The 20,978-nt window shown below is 51.2% G+C and overlaps 4 protein-coding genes across 4 annotated transcripts; 1 reads left to right on the forward strand and 3 right to left on the reverse strand.

Moving 5' to 3' along the window:
- Nucleotides 1–120: 120 nt before the first annotated feature.
- UCRPA7_5539 (putative sporulation-specific protein 5 protein) lies at nt 121–2,707 on the reverse strand (the record flags this gene model as incomplete). Its single annotated transcript, XM_007918086.1, has 8 exons — nt 121–250; nt 311–379; nt 436–690; nt 751–842; nt 898–987; nt 1,050–1,140; nt 1,188–2,111; nt 2,466–2,707. 8 exons carry the CDS (start codon nt 2,705–2,707, stop codon nt 121–123), a joined length of 1,893 nt encoding a protein of 630 aa, XP_007916277.1.
- Nucleotides 2,708–6,826: 4,119 nt separating this feature from the next.
- Nucleotides 6,827–9,076, reverse strand: UCRPA7_5540 (putative nadph-cytochrome p450 reductase protein; the record flags this gene model as incomplete). Its single annotated transcript, XM_007918087.1, has 3 exons — nt 6,827–6,844; nt 6,960–7,238; nt 7,295–9,076. The coding sequence occupies 3 exons, from the start codon at nt 9,074–9,076 to the stop codon at nt 6,827–6,829; spliced, it is 2,079 nt and encodes a 692-aa protein (XP_007916278.1).
- Nucleotides 9,077–16,490: 7,414 nt separating this feature from the next.
- On the forward strand, nt 16,491–19,949 carry UCRPA7_5541 (putative cell morphogenesis protein pag1 protein; the record flags this gene model as incomplete). The annotated part of the gene is made up of 1 exon (XM_007918088.1): nt 16,491–19,949. One exon carries the CDS (start codon nt 16,491–16,493, stop codon nt 19,947–19,949), a length of 3,459 nt encoding a protein of 1,152 aa, XP_007916279.1.
- Nucleotides 19,950–20,376: 427 nt separating this feature from the next.
- Nucleotides 20,377–20,867, reverse strand: UCRPA7_5542 (putative mitosis protein dim1 protein; the record flags this gene model as incomplete). The annotated part of the gene is made up of 2 exons (XM_007918089.1): nt 20,377–20,402; nt 20,462–20,867. The coding sequence occupies 2 exons, from the start codon at nt 20,865–20,867 to the stop codon at nt 20,377–20,379; spliced, it is 432 nt and encodes a 143-aa protein (XP_007916280.1).
- Between the last annotated feature and the right edge of the window lie 111 nt (nt 20,868–20,978).

Genomic DNA, 20,978 nt, shown 5'->3' on the forward strand with positions numbered 1-20,978 from the left:
ACGAGCCGTACAATAAGGCTGTTTGATGATGATAGATAATGTGCTGGGATTCCCAATGTAAGAGAACAAACGATAGCAATGTCATAACGTGAGACGCGTAACAGGATAGAGCATTTGTGCCTAGTCCTCCTTCTTGGCGGTCGGGGATGCCTGCAGTTTGACAGCGACAGTGGGAGAGTCGTTGATCGTCACCTCTTCATCGCCCGAGCCGCCGTTCGAGGTTGGAGTGCGAGAGACAGCTGCGCTCTGCCTGACAATGGACCTAGAGTTAGTTTACAAGGAGGAGAGGTAGTGGCGCGGGGCACCATACTGATGGTCCCGACCCTGTGTCACGTTCCCGCTCCTGCCATTGTAGGCAGATCGGTAAGAACCGCCGTCGCTAGAGACTGATGAGCATTCTGAAAAACGGGCTCGCAAACCAAATGGGGTGCTTACTTGACGTAGGTGGGAGCACGAGGCCAGGTAGGTCGAGAGTTGTAGATGCTCGGGTTAATACCGACAGCCATGGTGCCGTAAGCACCGATGTTGTACTCGTTGGTGCGATACTGGCGACGCTCCGCAGTGATACGCTTCAACTCCTTCTGGGCCGGGGTATCGGCGTAGCGGACCTGCATGGCCAAACACTCCTCGCCGACGGCTTGGCCGTGGTACTTCTTGATGACATCCTCGCAGATCTCACGGGACTCGAAGCTGGATTAAGACATGAGAATGTGCACAAAGTGGCTAGGATAACCTGGTGAGAAGACGTACCGAGCAAAACCAACACCGCGGCTGTTACCCATGCTGTCACGAAGAATCTTGCTGGACAAGATGCGGAAGGGTGACAAGATAGCGACAAGCTCCTGGTGGATGTCAGCATCTTGCCGGCAAATGACCTCCATGCGAATCAGCACTTACATTCTCACCAATGGACTTGGGAAGGTTGGAGATGTACAGGTTGGTAGAGTCATCATCGCCCTCAGCCTTCAGGCGGGCATTGAAACTCTCCTGTTTCGCGAAAGTGGGCTCCAGTCAGTCAGTAAAATAAACTCCAAATAAAGGGGACCTACTCTCGCAAAACCCACTTCGTAGCCGAGAAGATAGAAGCCTTGGATGCACTTCTCGGAATCTCGGACGTGTCTGAACTTGGCGAAGCCAAAACTGCAGAATGTCAGTGAACGATCGGGTACGTAGGCGATGCAACATACCCCTTGCAAGCGCCGGTGGAGGTGTCGATGATAGCCTTTGACTGCTCAACCTCACCGAATCGGGAAGTGTACTGCATCAGAAGCTCATCGTCAGTGGTGGGGTGCAAGCCGCGAATGTAGACGTTCTTGTTGCCCGCGATACGGTTCTCGAGGCACTGGTCAAGAGACTTGCGCTGCTCGGGAGTGGTGAAGACAGCAGGAACAGCGGCAGGGATGACAGGATCCTGGTTGATTAGATTCTGGAGGTCAGGCTCATAGATGCGAGTTGCCTTGGAAGAAGTGTGGCCAATCATGCCGGAGACAGCAATCTGCTGCGGAGATGGTGTAGTGTAGCTGGAGCGATCAGTCGAGATCACGCGGGGAGCATTATGGCGGTCAGACAAGCCTCCAAAGAACGGAGTGCCAGGAGTAGACTCCGTAGCGGTCGTAGAGTAGGAGCCACGTCGGTTGTCGAGACCTGGGACTTCGCGCAGAGCACGCTCGCCAAAGGAGACGCCACGACCTGGGGTGTAGGGCAGGAAGCACGGGGCATAGCTGGCCGAGACCGGGCCCTGGTGAAGGTAGGAAGCGCCAGGCATGACGGCGTTGTAGAAGTTCTCAGGGGCCTGACCCATATTGAAGGAAGGCTGAACTGCGGCTCCGTATCCGCCGAAGATTCCAGAGGAATCAGCAGTCGTCATATAACCAGTAGGCTGGCCAGCAATGACTGGATTGGTAGCGGGGAGAGACATCGAGCCAAACTGAGCAACAAGATTGTTGTCAGCCTGAGCAGTGGCAGAGAACTGATGACCGTTCATTGCAGCAGCGGTGTCATGGTGGGAAGCAGCAGGGGCCGACATGTATGAAGGCATGCCACGACGAGAAGCTGGGTTGCCAACGTCGACGGGCAGGGCAGTGGCAGTCTGGTAAGACATGGTAGAAGATCTAGAGTAAGCAATGAGTTAGTCGGATTTGTCGCACAGGACACTAGGCTGATGTGGAAAAGGATGAATAAGTTGGGAAATTTTCATGTGCAGAAGATAGGGGTGAAACTGAGGTGAGAAGCAAATGACACTGGCTAGAGCAAATCAAGTCCAAAAACAGACAAATGAACCAAAACAACAGCTGGGTGATGAATCTGCAAAGGAAAATGCGCTTTTTCACACAAGGTGCCGAAAAAAAAAAACCAAATCTTTGGTGCTGGAGACAAAGCTAGCACAGACGTGTAGAAGGGAAGGAAGCTGTAAACAAAGGTGACCAAGCAAGCTCGCAGAATTTCTCGCAAAATTCGGAGCCTACCTCAGATTGTCGTGAATGATAGTAGTGAAAAATCCACAAGGGTAGCTTGTGATGCCAGCCTGAATACTAGTCTGATACTCAGTGGCATATCCAAGCATGGGAACGAGGATACTAGTAGGAGTGACGATGGGAGATGGGTTCAGTAGCAGCTGAGGAAGCTGAGCAGGCACCTGAATGGGCGCCTTCAAAGCTGCCGGAGCCGCCTTGTGGGCGGGGCGATCGTAGTCAAAAACGATGACCATGGTGATCGTGAGGTGAGTGTGTGTGATATCAAGTATGATAAGTAGTGATATGGACGTATGGAGATGATGGGAATCCACAATAAGGATCGACGATGATAGTGTAGTGAGGTGAGAGATGGTCGTCGACGACAAAGGTAAAGGAGGTAGGTTGTATTGGGGAGAAATAAATTGGGGGATCGAAAGGAGCGACGACATTAATATAGACGACGTCAAGATACTGCCCCTGAGGATAGCTGTGGTTCTTCTGAGAAAGCGGGAGGAATGGCTGGGAAAGTGTGCAATTCTGTGTATCAGGATATGGATAGAAATTTACCTTGTCGCAATGGACTACTCTTTGACTCTGCAAAGGTACAATGTGAGGTCCGACTGACAGGACAAGTCGGAAAGAAGAAACTGGCTGTTTGCGAGCACCTGGCTGCTCGATGATGGAAATGTTAGTACCAAGACTCTGGGATGAAGCGAGTGCAGGGGGACTAAGTAAGATGGGAATTGTTTGCTATCGAGCAAGCAAGATGAAGTGGAAGAGACTGTCGTCGATGGCTGTGGTGGAGTGGTGATGCTGTGTGCGGGAAGAAAGGAGAAGAAGAACAGACCGGTTCTGGCAGCAGACGATATGGCGGGTCTGCTTTTAAAAAAGCAGGCTACTGATGAGAATACTGGGTATGATAGTGGTAAGAACGATGAAAGACTGCTTAAAGATAAGACAGAAAGAGGCAATGGGGATAGAATATCGGGAAGGCTCTCTTCGTCACTTGTCTGCTGTTTGGCAGAAAGAAAGGAATGGAAGGAGAAAGACGTCTGATAGCTGGTGCCGACGAAGGTTTTGTTGTGGAGGAAGGAAGGAGGGAAGGAACGCGGTCGTCGTCGTTGTGTGTGTGGTGTGGTGGTTGTGGACTGTCTGCCAGGTGTTTTGTCCCGACAACACCGTCACTGTTCAGGTCTGATGGGATGAGACGTACTGTACCTCCCCCAGCTCTTTGGGTGGGCCACGAATTTCCTGTAGATGAGGAAGTAGCAACTGCCACAGATGCCAATAGTGTCCGGTGTACCAAGGTCGTCGACTCGAGAGGAGAGCCAAGACACAGAGTATGCCCTCAAAGGAGAAAGAGCGCCCGTACAATAGGTCGTGTAGTCTGTTGCTGCTTCCAATTCCAGAGAAACACCCTTATCCTTAATAATAGGATACCAACAAGACAATGACAGGATCACCAACTGTGTCGACTGCCCCTATTTCGAGCGAGCAAGCGAACAGGTAAGAAAGACTGGGTTGTTCAGTCAATCAGCCCATCTACTCCTAGAGAAAGCTCTGCAAGGTCCGAGACTTATATGTAGCCTAAGGTAATCTTTAGTGACTTGTCCTATCTCTAAATAACTAATGAACATAGAGTGCGATTACTTACATTCAGTATCGAGTTGACCAATGTTATTAAAACTGAACGAGCAAAGCAGTCTTTTGGACACTGCCTCCTTGTCCTTCCCCCTGTATGTTGATGATTATTCCTACCGAATGCCACACCATTCACAAAGTAATGAATACTTGCAGAAACCACCGGAGACCGAAGAGATCCAGAACTCCAGCCAACGGCTACTTGCGCATTGAGTTGGATCGAGGAGTGTGGGAATCTGGCGTCGAATCTTCCTTTCTCTTCTTCCGCAGGTCCGGATTTTGATACAAGGAAAGACAACAACAGGCTGGTATCGATCTTGGCAAGCGCCTCAATGCCCCTCTTAGTACACTGTGTGATACTTTCACAGTAGGGAACTCGGGTTGGAGGCTGGCATTAAGATGGCCTCGAATCGTCCAGCGATGCTTGGAGCCGTCGACAATATAGGGGCGTCGTTGTGGAAGTGACTCGTCAATCCTTGCGCTGCAGAAGCCGATCCTTGACCTCTCAAGTTGTAATTCTAAAGAATACTTGCCAATATCCAGCCAACAAATGGGAGGGACACCGGGATAAATGCAGGTAATCATGCAGGATGAAATGCTAAGTATACTATAACGCGGCCATCTACAGCAGCACCGGCCGTCTTCACAGACGGTGAAAGCCTAAGCGCCATCCTTATGTATAGTAGCCGACAAGAACCCTACATCTATCCCCAGCTGTGCGGGCATCCCTTTACTCGTGGCTTGCGCAGCTAACTCGGCATAGTCCCGAGAGCTTAACCCATGAACCTGGTTGTGTGCAATGCAACAATAGCGCCTTAGGTTGACGGCAATGAGTTGCTCTTTCGACCCGGCCCAATGGATCACAGCCCGGGCAACAGTGTGTGGGCACCATACCACAAGTTATGTCCTGGGGGAGCGCGGGTTCTCAGCGGGCCTTCGCCTCGGGCAGGCCACCCTAGTGTCGATCGAGGCAAGTCGATGTTTGCTTTTGTCTGGGAAACATGTTTAGGATTTCATCAAAAGGTGTGATAGTGTGTTCAGACATTCTAGCAGTGCTCTACAATTGCTCATGCCAAGACCGGGCTGCACTGGCGTTGCTTTTCTTTCCTTGGCTTCTTAAAAATACGCCATCCTTGCTGGTATTTCGATGTGAAGTCAGGGGCCCAAAGATACGCCGTGGCTGTAAGTTAAGCCTGTCGACCTGAAGCCAGTGCAAGAGGACGTGAAGCCCTGCCGGCAACATCCCGCGGCCGGGGACGGTACCCAGGAGACGGATCAGGGTAGGACCCTGGCGCCCTGAGACTTCCAATCATACCATCACGATCTCAACATCGTTGGCATTCTGCTGCCATCTTGCCATTGCCATCAGCCACCGTGGGGAAGCCTCCTTCATGTCGACAGGTAACAACTGGCAGTACAGGGAGCCTTACCCTCTTCGTCTCAGCCCGCAACCACTTTGACCAGGATCCCCAGTGGGAAAAAGAAACGTGGCGCACTTGAGACGAAGGCGAAAAAGCAATTGCAGCGTCAGATTCATGCCGCTAGAAGCGAGCACAGCAATTATCAAACTACGACCTGCTAGGACCATTGAGAAGAAGCGTCGAGTCTCTGTCGAAAGTACGACACAGCTGTCATGATGAGCTAGGCATGTTGTCAAAGATGAGGCTGAAAATTCTAGAAGTCCTGTTAGTGGAACTTAGCATCTCGTATTCACATGCATCCTGGATGTAATTCACCCTTCTCCTGGCCAACAACTTACAACCTGCTAAGCCACAGGTTACGGTAGCTGAGAACCTGGTCGACGAGCTGAAGTTCTCCGAGGAGACAACCTTTTGGTCGGACAACATGGTGGCCATACATTATCCGCACCTTCCGCTCTCTGAACAAGGGTATCTGCAAACCTTAAGCCCCCACGGGCCGATACGATACGCGAGGAGCGCGGGGCTACCCGGCGCGGCGTGCCTCACCGGTTGAACGTGCACTCATCTCATCCTGGGGCATCGGATCTCTGCCGTCGATCTCACCAATCCTGCGACCACCCGTTTCCCAGATTTCATCTATCCACTTGGACGAGAGAGATTTGCTCAGCGGATTCCGGTTACCTGGTTTTCAGAACCAGCAACCCCCGATCGACTACTACCAAAGGGGATGTGCTTGCAGGAGCAGCAGCCTCAACTCGCAAGGACCCTGGTGGTAGGCATCATCCTGCTCCCAAGTACGGCAGGCTGCGTCCTCGGCAGGCTGTGATAATAGTGTAACGCATGGGCTTGATATAGTTGGACGAACCATAACATGACAGATAACAGCTAGCCTACTGGACGACCAAACGAACCTCCGAGCGTGCCCGAGTCCACCGCTCCAGCCCGCACACTTGTCTCAGGATTGGATGATGTGTGAGCGGTAAACCTTACTTTTTATACCATTATGATGCGTCACATTTGCTTGCTTCTTCTTTGTCCCACCCAGATTCAGGCCGCACAAATGCTGCTCCGGACAACCATTGCCTCGTGACCAAAATCGGTTATTACTAGGCTGCTAAGTTTGTTCTGATTAAATGACCAGAGGAAACGTGGAAGAAAAGATCTCTAAAAGCCGCGGAAAGAAGCATTTGTGGCTCCCCCCATACAGTACAAAAATGCGCGAGGTCCCCAAAGTACCGACTCCTGTATCCCATGTCATGCATGCACGTGTGGTAGTAAGTCCTGCTTCGAGCATCACCGATCGCTGACCGCTTACGACCAGACGTCCTCCTGCGAGATGAGTTAGCAATGTTTGCTGTCTTCCAGCCGGGTATACCTTGAAGAGGCTCGGTCGGCTCGCATGTGCAGAATCCGACTGGATAGAATGTGTCTCCTCATGACGTACCTGGTATTGGTTTGCGGCTCTCATGTTCTTGACGATCTCCTCAGCCTTGGCCTCTGAGATGCCCCGTTGTTCTGATAGGATCTGTGCAAGGACAGTGTTGACCTCCCGAGCCATGTTTGCAGCATCACCGCAGACGTAGAAGTATGCCTTCTTTTCTAACAGCTCATTGATCTCCTTGCCCCGCGCCTTGAGTAGATGTTGCACGTAGACCTTCTTTGGACCATCTCTGGAGAAAGCGGTGACCATTTCGAACTTGTCACCCATAGCCTTCTTGTACTCCTAAAACCGAGTTAGCTTGTGTCCTAACGTCTCGTGGTGTTTCAACAACTACGTACTTCCCACTCGTCTGCGTAGATGAAGTCTTCCTTCTTCTTGCGGCAGCCAAAGAACAGGAGTGTGAAGCCAATGTTCTCACCGTCCGCAGCCTGCTTAGCCCTCTCCTGGACAAAGCCACGGAAAGGAGCCACACCTGTACCGGGTCCAATCATGATAATAGGCTTGGAAGGATCCGAGGGAAGCTTGAAATTGGAGTGGCGCACGTGGACGGGAACATGAATGCCATCGTACTTGTTCCTCGGGCCGGTAATCTCATAGCTAAGCCCGAATGGCTCGGGGTTGGGGTCGCCGTTTTGCTTCTGCTTCAGTGCCAGGAGATAATTGGTCGCGACACCCCGGAACGGATCGCCTCGGCCAGGCAGAGCCTGAGTCTCAACAACGGCCGTGATGGAAATTTTCTTGGGCTGAACAAGCGAGGAGGACGAAATTGAGTAGTAACGAGGCTGGAGCTTAGTGACGCCCTCGATCAGCGCCGAGAAAGGGATGTTCACCCATTTCTTGCCCTTACCAACAATATACAGGACTCGTGCAATGTTCAGGTGGTGAACGCTAATCTTCTCATGAAAGTAATCCTTGTCACCGCCAAGCTTAGTCATCTCCGCCTTGACTTCCTCATCGGGAGCGAAAGCTGCTAGGGTAGCGAGAAATTGACGCGACACTGGGGCACAGATTTCCATGTGATAGCGGACAATGGCATCGTACGTTGTAGGCGTAGGGAACGGAACCTTTGCGGTGGGCTCCAACGCCTTCACGCTCACTACGTTGTGTCGCTTTCCAGAAAGATCTAGGAGATCCAGGAAACGGTCGACCTCCTCGCCAGGATTCGTGGGCCAGATGGCAATGTGATCGCCCGTCTGGTATGACAAGTTAGAGCCGCTGATATCCACCTCCATATGCAGGCAGTTCCTGTCCTTGACCGAGAACAGCTCCTTGGACTCTGCGATCGGTGCAATGTATGGGTTGTGAGCATTGAAAGGTCCTTTCGCGGTCCCCTCGAGGTGCATCTTGTTCGGCTCGCCGACGTAGACCTCGTGGGAGTCCTTGTTCAGGCCCTCGCGGTCAATGATGCTGAAAATGGGCTCATACACGGCCTCACGCTCCTCCAAGCCCATCTTCTCAGCCAGTGCGGCCCACATGGGATCTTTCCAGGCAAGGAAATCCTCCTCCATGGTACCAGCACCATCATCACCCTCGCCGGCCTCGCCAATCCTGTGACCTCCAAGCTTCTCAAGTGCCTTGTTGACGTTGCGGACCATGGAGTTATAATGCTCGTAGGTGTTGTTGCCGAGACCGAAGGCGACATAGTTCAGGTTGCTCAGAGGGGGATCGTTGCTCTCGGAGAAAGAGACATCTTCGCCAGTGATAAATTCGTAGAAGTCTACCGCATTGTCGGTGGGCTCACCCTCGCCATAGGTGGCAAGCACGAACATGACGATCTTGTCGCTTGGGATGGTGTCGAGGTTGTCGTAGTCGTAGTCCTCGAGATCGGCGACCATGGTCTCGAGTCCAAATCGACTCTTGCCCTCCTTGGCCAACCTTGACGCGTAGTCCTCAGCAGTACCAGTCTGGGATCCGTAGAAGATGACACAATTCTTGCCACTCTCCTCCATCTTCTCCAGGATATTTCTCGTCTTGCCCGCCTTGAGCGCATTGCCGTTCGCGAAGGAGTTTGCATAAGGATCTTTTGTGATGCCCCAAAACTTGCCCTTAGTGAAGTATGCAACCGTTCCCAGGAGGATGGCGGCAAGGACAATGATGTCCAGAGTATCGAGTTCAGCCATCTTGGCAACTGATGCGCGAAACGCCCAGGGTCTCTCGGTTTCGAGTGGCGCCTGCAATGACCTTTGTGTGAGCAGTTGCTTCTCTCTTGTCTGTCTCAAACTTGGGACATCCAATGGCTACCAACAGGAGCAACAACTGCACGTGTTGCGCGATGAGGGGAAGTCCGAGTGTGGATTTGGGGAACTTACAGATTGCTGCCGGCGTCGGGGCAGCCGAAAAGGACACGGGTTGCGACTACGGCGAATAGAAGCTTAGGCGGTGGGATAAACAGGAATAGGAGCACGGGATCCTTGACAGCAAAATGCACCGCCTGCCAAAGGACGACGACGACAACGACAACGACGTCAAGAAGAAGAACGATGGGAAGAAGAGCCGCACGACGTGCCTCGGAAGGGAATCAGAAGGAAACAGAAAAGAACAGTAGTCGGTAGAAGCGACAGGCTTGCGTGGTGGTGTGCAGGAACGAATACGGCACCGGCACGCACCTGGACGCACACGCACACACCACACCGCAAAGGATCAGATAATGGATGGACGGATGGCTCGATGGCCCTTATCGGACGATTCGGGGTCCGCCTGGGAACTTTTTTTCCCACTGGACAATCTTAAACCCACCGCCTCAGCAGGGGGGAACGGGGTCTCAGTGGGCGAGACCGCCGACCGCTGGACAGTGTGAGAATTTGCCGAGGACGGCCGCTTCGATGCGGCGCTTGTTCTTTGGCCGATGCGGCCGATTGCTGTTGTCTCCAAGAGTCCAAGTCGCTGACTCGTTTGAGGAGCTAAGTAGGTATACAGAAGACCGCAAGCTCTCCCAGGCGTGTGGGATAAGCAATATACCTTTGGTGGAAAACAGTGGCATTAGATGCAAATTACCGGCACGAGAATGCACGTAAGATCGATGGATTCCTGATCTGAGGATCCTCCTAGACTACATAGTAAGATGCTTATGCCCTAATCTTATTCTCGCATAGAAACTCTTCAGATCGTAGAATGCTTTGAAAGCGACCTCTTTTCTCTTGAAACTTGGCCTTTCAAAGATCAATTCATGCGGCCATCGAACATAGCGTCTAGACCAAACAGTATCACGTCTCTGCTGTTCAGGATGAATGTGGTACACCTTACGGTAGACGACACGCGGTGGTCTACTTTCATTCCTCGTTCGGACGACTTCATTGTTCTTCTCTTAACCCTACCACGTACAGTAAGATCCCAACACCGATACGGCGACTAGTAAGTATGAGGCAATTCTCGAGCTTCTTTGGGCAAGCCTGCTTAGTTGGGCAATGGATTCCGAATTGCGGTATTAGAACAGCCTACCCGGCCCTAGTGAGAGACTAGGAAAATAGAAAGCCCCTCTTCCACGATCTCGGATTTGTCTTCGGAGCTTTTGGTGGATGACACTTCCGGGCGGCATCTTGGGGAATGGCGTTCTCTTGCCGGACGCTGCCAGCCGGGCGGGACTGGACAGTCTCCTCCAGCGCCTAGACTGTCTTTGCCGGCGGACAGTGTTGCCGAACGTGGCATTTGTTTGCGTGCGAAGTTGCCGGTCACCCATTACCGGGTTTTTGTGGTGGTAGAGCACCTGGGCAGATGTCAAATCCACAATCTGACATGATATCGGTAAGATCTACTGTAAGAGGAATTCTGGTCTCCCGCCTCTTTTGAACGGAGCATACTGAGTCTAGGTGTGTAATAACCGTGAATGCACAGCGGATGCTGTCATCCAAGTTTTACAAGGAACCCGATTTCGGCTGCATGGACATGAGGGCCTTCGAATAGCTGTTCAGTTGATGTCAGGACTCATTACTCTAATCGCAGCACGAATTATCTAGCTGCCAACCAGAAATTCTCGTCCTGAGGTGTTAGGAATCTAGAGTCTGATAGAATAAACGGCAGGTGGCAACAGCTCCTTGCTCCTGTAGATGCGTCTGCTGAGGCCCTGCTCTTTGATCACTCTCACCAGGGGCTATCTTGACGGGAGGCTGTCCCGAAAAGCTGGCGTAATAGAGAACAAACCTTCTCATGTGCTTGATGCTACCATCCTCCAGCTCACCAGCCATCGAAGCGAGTGGCGCCAGGGCTGTCCTTGGTATCGGGATGCGGGGCCGATGCCACCAAAGTAAGTGCCTTGGCTCTTCATAACCTGTCTCTGTATCACTCTCGAGGTTCCATTGAGCCCATAGGCTTTGCGGCTCTTCACTCTAACAAGACATCGATGTTCTTCACCATATCAGTTCGATTACATGTGGGGATGAGATTGACTGGGTTGCCTTGGAAGGATTGGAAATCTGCAAGACAAGCCATCGAGGAGCAGCGTAAAAGCATGCACTGGGTACTGGGTTCGTGTGACTGATTACCAAGTGACATTACGACGACAAGGCGGAATTCATCATAGAGCAGCCTCTCTGAAATGCTGTTGAGTATGCTCGAGCACCCGAAGAGTCTCCCCAGGTTGCTCTGACTGTTGCAGTCGCAAAGAAAGAAGGTAGGGAATTAACGTTAGATAAGCTCGCAGGTGTGGCAGAAATGGATGGGGTCCTGGCGTAAAGTAGCGGCAGCCTTCCACGCGGCTATCTAGTTGGTCCCTATTTTGACGTTCAGGGGTCTCTAGCCCCTCCCAAGACCGTCCTATTGGGCCGTGCCTTGTGCCTTGCAGCACCGCGATTGGATTTTCGTCGTGTATTGCTGCGCTGTCGTACCTGGGGCTTGCCTTACTCGACGTGAACCACTACCTTCCCTACCCTATCACCACTTGGAGCATCTACGGCGGCCACCTGACCATCCCTCCTATTCCCCTGGATCAGCTCACTTCTTCTGCGCATGCCGTACAACCATCGACTGTACACGTGGGGAAAAGATCATGGGAAGCCTTGAGACAGGCGCAACATGGGTAAGTCCTGGACTGACGTTCCCTTGGTCTCGGCCTTGAAACATCGGCATCTCGCACTGCCAGTGCACCCGCCACCTCGCCTTTCCTGCCTGGACGGGCAGACACCTTTGCTTTGATGGGCTGCTCCTCGTTCTACCGAATGCAAAGATCTCTTCTTTGCGAATCAACTCGAAGGAGTGCCCATCATTGCGTTTGGCCCTGTCTTGATCTGTGTCGCTCTGGCCACTCTGTTGAATAATGCACTAATGAAGTCATCATACAGCTCCGTCCCAGACGCTGCCCGAACATGCCTCCGAGCCATTGAAATTCTCGCCCGGCCCGGTGATTGATGAAGAAGACGAAGATTGGGAAAGAACACTACGGCCCGTCGTGCTAGAGCCACCGAATACTCGACTTGTCGCGCACTCCCGCGAGTCCTCTCTTGAGAAACTTCAGTCGCAAGGCATTGCAGGACTGCCTAACACCGCAACCCAATCTCCCTCCTCAGCGATTTCCCCTCGACTTCACACAGGCGCTCCGCGACAAGCGATAGGGGCTGTGATTGAAAGGACTGTAGACCCAAAAGCAGCTGCGTACGCCCACAACAGACAGACGTCAATCGTTCATGGGATACAACATTCGAGAAACGGTAGCCTAGCGAGCTCATCATCGAGTCCTCTTAGCCCACAAATGATCGCTGCAGCAGGTGGTGGTGCCCTTGCGCCAGAGAGAGACGACATGCAATCCTTCGCTCGGGCAGACGCCGACCTTGGTCTGGGTTCTCGACCATCGACCACATACTCTGGCACGACTTTGGCGTCTGGGCCTCAGTTTCCCGATAGGATCTCGTCCGCAACAGATGTTAGCTCCAACACAGTAGTCCAGAGACGACCAGAAAGAATGCATAGCAAGACTAGGCGTGACCATTCCCATCACCAATCTCACTCGTCACGGCATCATAAGGACGAGCAGAAGACCGTGGGCGAGTACGCACTACACGTTCTCTTCACTTCAGTAAGTGCTTTCGAGAAGTGTATCAAAGTCAAGCGCTGACCATGTCCCAGTTCATTGCACAAGCCGAAGAGAAACTCAACGATTGCATCACGGTCCCTTTCGACCCCGAACCTCAAATAGAATCAATATGTGGTCCAGGAGTTGATCCCGCTTTTGACCAGAGTATCGTCGCATTAGGTCACATAGCTAGTCCCAAGCCAAAAGCTCTCATTGACTCTATGATGCTCTGGCGCAAGAGTAAGAGTGACGCTGCAAACGAAGCCCGATCCCAGCTACATGCTTCAAAAAGTAACCTCCCTGGAGGGCCGCTGCAAAGAAGGAACACGGAACCTCTACAGCCCAGCGGTTCAAATGGAACAGAAAATGGCCAGGCGAACAACCAGTCTCTTGCAGCGAAGCAGGAGTTTGTCGCGCAGGCCGAACGTCGGTCAACCGTCTCTATCTACATACTCTGCCGGGTGTTATTAGAAGTTATCAGCCAGACCACTCTTGCTTCGATCACCCCAGAAATGGAGGATAAATTGGAGGGAATCATTTTTGGGCAACTGAAAATTGCCGACACAGAGCAACTACTGCTCTCGCCTTTGAAGCTGGCGAATTGGAACCTGTTCGCTCAGCTCCTTGGTGTCATGAGCGAAATCAACTTCACAAGCGTTACGGACCGGTTCATCACGGACTTGGACCGGTCACTTCACGAATTTGGCAATGTCAGGAGTCCAATCTCAGCTACTCGCGAAAATGTCGAAGGAAAGATGGAGCTCGTCCTTGGAGGAATGAAGCACCTTCGCATCAAAACAGCAGCAGTTGATAACTGGGAGGTGGCATGCAACTTCATGGTAAACCTTGGTAGACTTTTTGCGCGGTCGCATGGCCAGAAAGTCAAATCCGCATTTTGTCAGGTTCTAGAAATGCTCCTCTTGCCTATCGCCGGTACAGCAACAAGCACTGATTTGGCTCACCATAAGTGGACTGAGGTTCTAAGCAATGTCAGCCCGCGCCTTGCTTCAATCTATGTCAAGCCTCGGCACTGGTCATTTGCTTTTCCTCTGACAGCCACGATGCTCTGTCTGTCTCCGCCGGAGAGTTTCTCATCTCAATGGCTACAGCTCATATTGCCATTACAACCGAAGCTAAAAGACAGATATACAAGACCACTTTGCCTGCAAGTCATATCGAGACTAGTTTGGACTTACCTCTACCGCACAAACGACTCAACACCGGGCATGGCACGGAAGCTCGATGAGGTGATGAAACTCGTTATTCCTCCCAGCAGGCGCTCCATCATCGCAAGTGACACCGCTGTCGCAGATCCCTTGATACAGATTATACGCATCATTGGCTTCAAGCAACCTGAATATTGCTTCAAGACAATCATCTTTCCCTTGGTGAATGCTGATCAATTCAATTCGAATAAGGACTTGAAAATCGAGCATTTGGATCCGGATAGGATGGTCATTGGTATCAGAGCCTTCCTGGCCATCATGGCCGACTTGGAAAAAGGAGAGTCTGGCCGACCACCTTTCCCGCAAATGTATGCGCCTGCATCATCGCCAGATCGTATGCCAACCTCCCCAGTAATCGGGTCTCCCAAAAACACTCCATTGGTGGTCCCCCCGCCTGTTGTCTCGGTTGAAGATCAGTTATCTCGACCGGTGGCCACTTCTGCACTGAGCGATAGTGTACGAAACTACTACGCACGGTTTTGTGAGATCTTGGGGAAGATAACAATTATATGCGACAACACCTTCGGCGGGCAAGCCGCGTTGGACGAGAAGTTTAACAGTCCTGGTCCAAAGACGCCCATCACCGATACTTTCAATTTCCGTCGTGAGGACCACCAGAATCCTTCCGACCAGAAGCAAGCGTTTTATGAACTCCTGCACGTTGCCGTGCAAGCCCTGCCACGTTGTCTGTCGGCCGACATACCCTTCAATTCGCTCATCAACCTGTTGTGCACGGGGACTGCCCACGTGCAGTACAACATCGCAAATTCCTCTGCACGGTCTCTCAAAGCTATTGCACGTCAATCTCATGCGCAACAGGTGACTATGGGGTTTGCCCGCTTCATCTTCAACTTTGATGACAGATACTCCACCATGTCAGATGGTGGCATGCTGGGTCCCGGACACGTAGAAAGCACGTTGAGGCTCTATGTTGAACTTTTGCAAATTTGGATTGAGGAAATCAAACAGAAGAGCAAAGATGCTGCAGCCGAGCCAACCGAGGCTTCGGCCGGGGACAAACGAGGAATGAAGCTCGATCTATCTAGCATATGGGCTGAGGTTGATCAAGCCGAAGCTCATGGCTTGTTCTTCCTCTGTTCTCAGTCGCGAAGGGTTCGTTACTTCGCTATCACGGTCTTGCGATTGATCAGGGAATTCGATACTGCACTGGGAAAATCCAAGACTTCCGAGAAAGACGCGCTACGATTGATTGATGTACTCGAGAACGATTCGATACAAGTTATGAGCTTCAACGATGAACAGCTGTCAGTAGCCGAGCGAAGCCGTCTGCAACGCGGAATGCAGAATACGAGCAATCAAGGAGCACTCATCGAACTATGCACTAGTGATGTCTCTTACGATACAACGCTCTGGTTCAAGCTGTTTCCAAACCTCATCCGTATTGCATACGAGAAATGTCCATTCACAGTAACGATTGGACGTGACTTGATTTGCAATCGAATTCTACAAATGTACAAGACCATCACTTTGCTATCCGAACCCTCGAGAGGGTTGTACTATGGCTCCGATCCGGGCAGTGCTCGCATGGCTGGCAGGACCCCTACGACGCAGCCTGACGTATTGGTTGAGCAATGGAAACTTTATCTCATTTTTGCCTGTACAACCCTGGCGGATCCCGGAAACCCGCAGTCAGACCCGTTGCATGGCACTCAGCATCTCCGTAAAGGCTCTAAACCCTCATCGACTGATAAGATCGTTTCAGCGAGGACATTATTCAAATATCTGAATCCACTTCTTTCCGTATCTTCAGCTTCCGTGCGGGATGCAGTGGTTGTGGCGATGGGCTCAAGCAACATCAATATCTACCGAACTCTGCTCGAAGAGCTGCAGGGGCACGTTTCTCGGTGTAACGACGATGCCAGAGCACGTATCCACCAACGAACAAACAGTAGTCCCCGTCGGAACCGGAAGATGGATCTGCTGCGGACCGAAATAACGCACGTGTACAAGCTGACATCTCACTTCTTGAAAGAGCCGGATGTCTATCAAGATGATTGGGTTCTCAGTAACCTTGTCACTTACACTAAAGATCTCAAGCTATTCTTGATGGATGGCGAAGTACAAATGGATTGGGAATTTCAAAAGTTGCGCCGCCATTACTGCGGGCTGATGGAAGAACTATTCGAAGGCATCAATCGCACCAAAGATCCCTCAAAGTGGATGACTTTCGAAGCCCGCAAATCTGCCTTTGCCTTGATGGAAGAATGGTGCGGCTTCTCGCCTAATCAGAACCAGATACAGCAACGCGAAAACAATATGAGGCAATCAGTAATTGACCAGCAGACAATGGGCGAGAGAGGCACACTCACCGCTGCCATGGAGATCGAGAAGCGAAACCTCAGAACGGCAGCTCTGAGCGCAATGGCATCGCTTTGTGGCGGCCCTATCAGTGCCACGACCGACAGTGGTGCCTCACTTCAATTTGACATACGAAGAATTTTACTGTGGGTTGAAGCAATCTTCAATTCTGGAAATGATCGTATGAAGGTTATAGGGCGACGTGCGCTCAAAAACCTAATTGTCTACAATAAGGATGTTGCGATTTTGTTCGAGCACTGCATTGCCAAGTGTTATTTGACCGACATACCTCGAAGTTACTTCACTGTAGTGACCGAGGTCCTTCTGGAACATGCCGACTATCCATCTCCGTTCTGGAGACTTCTCGGGCTGTGCTTATTCAATCTTGGAAATGACCGGAGCGAGATTCGAGTTAAGTCGGCGCACGTCCTTAGGGCTCTCGAAGAACGACAACAACAGGCCAAGATTTCCAAAATCCAGGATTTCGATATCAGTATCTCGGATAAGACCAAAGCAGTCTACAAGCTTGCGCAGTACAAGATCTCTGAGAGACTGTCCAAACAACACACCGAGCTAGCCTTCCACATCTTTTCAGAATTCACATTCTTCTTCAAAGACCTTCCACCGGTGGCTCAAAGGAATGTTGTTGCTGTTATACTACCTTGGATCCAAGCCATAGAGCTCAAGGTTGATCCGAATGGTGGACCGACTGCTCAGTCATACCTTCTCTTGGCGAATTTATTGGAAATTACCATCAAGTCTAGTGCAGCTCTGCATAATGAGGTACAAGCACTGTGGCAGGCGCTTGCCACCGGACCATACCCCGGCAATGTCAGACTTGTTCTCGACTTTATAATGTCTTTGTGCTTGGAGCGGCGCGAGCAAAACTTTGTTGAGTACGCCAAGCAGATTGTGGTCTTCCTTGCGAGCACAAATAGCAATCCCGCTCATAAGGTCGTTGACTTTCTACTCTTGCAAATTACACCCAAGGCCATGGTTCCGAACGAGAAGCGGGAAACGGCACCTCCACCGCCTGACATCGTCCAGTTTCCATACTGTGCCGATCTCGCTGACGTGCTTCCTGTCGGCACCAAACAAGCTGGCTTCTCGCTTGGCCAGTTGTCTCTGATTCTGCTGGTCGACCTAATGGTTTCGCCTGTCAACTTGCAGAAAGATAACATTCCCGTTCTGCTTCAGGTCGTTACAGTCCTATGGGATCATTACACACCACTCGTCCAAGAGCAAGCCCGGGAGATGCTCGTTCATCTTATCCATGAGCTTGTCATCTCCAAGCTTGATGACTCTACTCCAGCTTCAACAAGAGAAGAGATTGAAGATTTGATAGAGTCGATTCGTCGACATGATCGTACTGTTGTGTGGGGCTACGAGGACAGCAATGGCAAGGTCGATGACCACGACACCAAAGTGCCCCCAAGCATGGAGTATCTGACAGGAGAAGTTGTTAAAACTTTCGAGCTTACCTTCCCCGGAATGAAGGAACAGTGGAGCCGCCTGTCTTTGACCTGGGCGACTACATGTCCTGTCAGACACCTTGCATGCCGCTCTTTCCAGATATTCAGGTGCATCCTTACGTCGCTGGATCAATACATGCTTGGGGATATGCTTGCGAGGCTGTCAAATACAATCGCCGATGAAGATACTGAAATCCAGACATTTGCAATGGAGATTCTCACAACGCTAAAGACACTCATCTCCAAGCTAGACGCCGACAAGCTCATCACATTCCCTCAACTCTTCTGGACCACATGCGCATGCTTAGAGTCAATCAACGAGCGCGAATTTCTTGAGTCTGTGGAAATGCTCAACGAGTTTCTTGACAAAGTTGATTTTCAGTCACCGAATGTTCGGCGTCTACTGTTGGAAGGTCAGCCGTCGAAGTGGGAGGGGTCATTTGATGGCCTTCAACCACTCTTGTATCAGGGCTTGAGGTCGTCTATGTGCTATCAGGCGACCCTTAACACATTGGACAAGGTTGTGCGATTACCGACTGATGCCCTGGTTGGTGATGACAGTCGCGTTTTCTTTACCATCCTGGCAAATTTCCCTCGTTTCCTTTACGAATTGGAACAAGACTCCTTCAGCGAGAGTATCTTGAAGACGACAGAAAATCTCCTGACCGTCACTATAGGGCAGGGCTTGGCAAGCATCGCTCTTGTACTGGATAACTATCTGTCGAAGCATTACCAGACCGGTGACGATTTCATCATTCAGATGTTTTCTGCACTCAAAGAATATTTCCTACCTGACTTGGACTTCAAGATGATCACCACTCTGATCGGCTGTTTGACCAACAAGACGCCCTGGGTCAAAATCAAGACGATGCGCATCCTCTGCCGAATCATTCCCGAAATTGACATGAAGAGATCCGAATTGGCTGGCCACGGCTCAGACCTCATATCTCCATTACTGAGGTTACTTCAAACCGAATACTGCATGGAAGCCCTTGATGTATTGGATAACATCATGACCATGTCTGGATCATCAATGGATAAGCACCATCTTCGTATGAGCATGACACGCTCTACTTCCAAAGCAATTCGCAAGGAGTATGAGAGAACACAGAGCTTGTTTGGTATACCAGAAGATTCTGGGTGGGCTATTCCGATGCCTGCTAAGAAAACGGAGTCAACCCGGGCAAACATTCATGCTGCTTTCTATATGTGTCAAGATGTAGAGGGCGTAGCTACGGATGCCACTCCTACCCCAGACGTTGAGTTCCATGCAGACGAATTTCCGTATGGATACTTCCCTCCATCTGATCGAACCGAGACCATGATGTCGGACGAAGCTCGTGCGGATGGCAGCATGGGTGACCTTGTCTCCAAGTTGGATAGCTTGGACGATTTCTTCGATGATCTTTCCCAGAGCCCACCAAGTGATGGTCGCTCGTCCCGCACGATTACCGAGTATGCACCTGATGCATTCGAATCTGGTGCACAGTTATATGACGAACAGATCTTACCTATCCTACACCAGGCGTCGAACAATGTTTCCTTCCAGAATGGCTTTGCTGATCGACCACTCATGTCTCGCGACGGCAATGCCAATACTATGAATCCGGGTGCGTTTGCTTCATTCAGCCGCCCTGGACTACACTCGCGGTCTATCACATCGCCATCGGCCCCTGCTTCGTATCAGCCACACATGAACGATTTCATGTCTGATGACGAGCTGACAGAAGATGTCTTCTCGGATGGCGACGACGAACGACCCAACACGGGAGGTGGAGATGGATCTTTTTTCCTTGAGAACATGATCAAGCCTCTGGCACACAGCACGCGAACCCGTGTACGAAGACTTACGGGGAGCCGCTCCAGAGACGAGCGGATGCCAGAACTACTGCGGTCCAATACCGCCATTTCACCACAGGTACCGAAGGTGCCTGATGCATTTCTGCAAAATTCACCCCAAGGCGGCATGTTGTAATGAAAATGGACAGACGATTGTGATTTCAGCCCGCGTTGCAGGATACCTTCTATTATTGCTAATATTACAATACCGATGGGCGAACAGAGCGATGTAACTTTTTTCTACAGTATATCAAGCAGGAAACACGTGAAAGATCACTCAGTATATAAGGCTGATGGGGAGCATACGGCGTAGTTCACTTGTCGCGCGTTCGGTCATAGTGGATGATCGGAATGCTGGCGTACCTGTTGATATCACAAATGTCATGATGTCTCTTTTCAAATGAGCATTAGCATCTTCAGTTCAGGAATGAAAGTATTAAATTGTGAGACCAACCCTAACGCCCTGCCATTTTCCCTGTTCGAGATGTTGATGTGCCTCAATCAACCGATCGCTACCCTGCCAATAAATCAGTCCATAACATGAATGCCAAGCGCCAACATCTCTAGTAGCGGTATCTAGTCGAATAATCTGCAAAGTGGGTTAGCAAAATGCCTAGAGTTGATGTGACTTCGTTGGGGAAAGCCTACCCTTCGGACTAACAACCAAACCACGGCCCTTCTTCGCGCCTCGGTAGATCGTCTCAATGATATCGATCAGCTCCTGCTTGTCCTCAAGCACCCAGTTCAGCTTATTGTTGTTTCCCGTGCCGAAATCGCACATGATGTGCTTGTTGCGGAAGAAAAACATGATGGTGCACGGGTCGTACAGCTCGTACATCTGGTTGAAGTCGGGCACGCGGTCGATGTCGCACACGTAGACGACGGCAAAGTTCTTGACGCGCTCGGTGATTCGGTAGAGGACCTCGTCTTGTCGCATGCAGTCCGGGTCGTGGTCGCGCCCGAATCGAATCACCACCAGGCGCTCGTCCTCGGACAAGATCGCCTGGTCGACGTGCCAGCCGGTCTCGAGATGGGGAATGACGACGGAGCCCATGGCGTCTGCCTCTTGTATCTTAACTCAGCTGATGATGTCTCTGTCAAGGGCGTGGGTGAAGCCTTTTGGTGAAGTTTCGCAGATGTGTCTGTAACGTTGACAGGATTGTTG

Source organism: Phaeoacremonium minimum (assembly GCF_000392275.1).
Source record: "Phaeoacremonium minimum UCRPA7 unplaced genomic scaffold PA7_03_scaffold_415, whole genome shotgun sequence".
In the NCBI taxonomy this organism is placed as follows: domain Eukaryota; kingdom Fungi; phylum Ascomycota; class Sordariomycetes; order Togniniales; family Togniniaceae; genus Phaeoacremonium; species Phaeoacremonium minimum.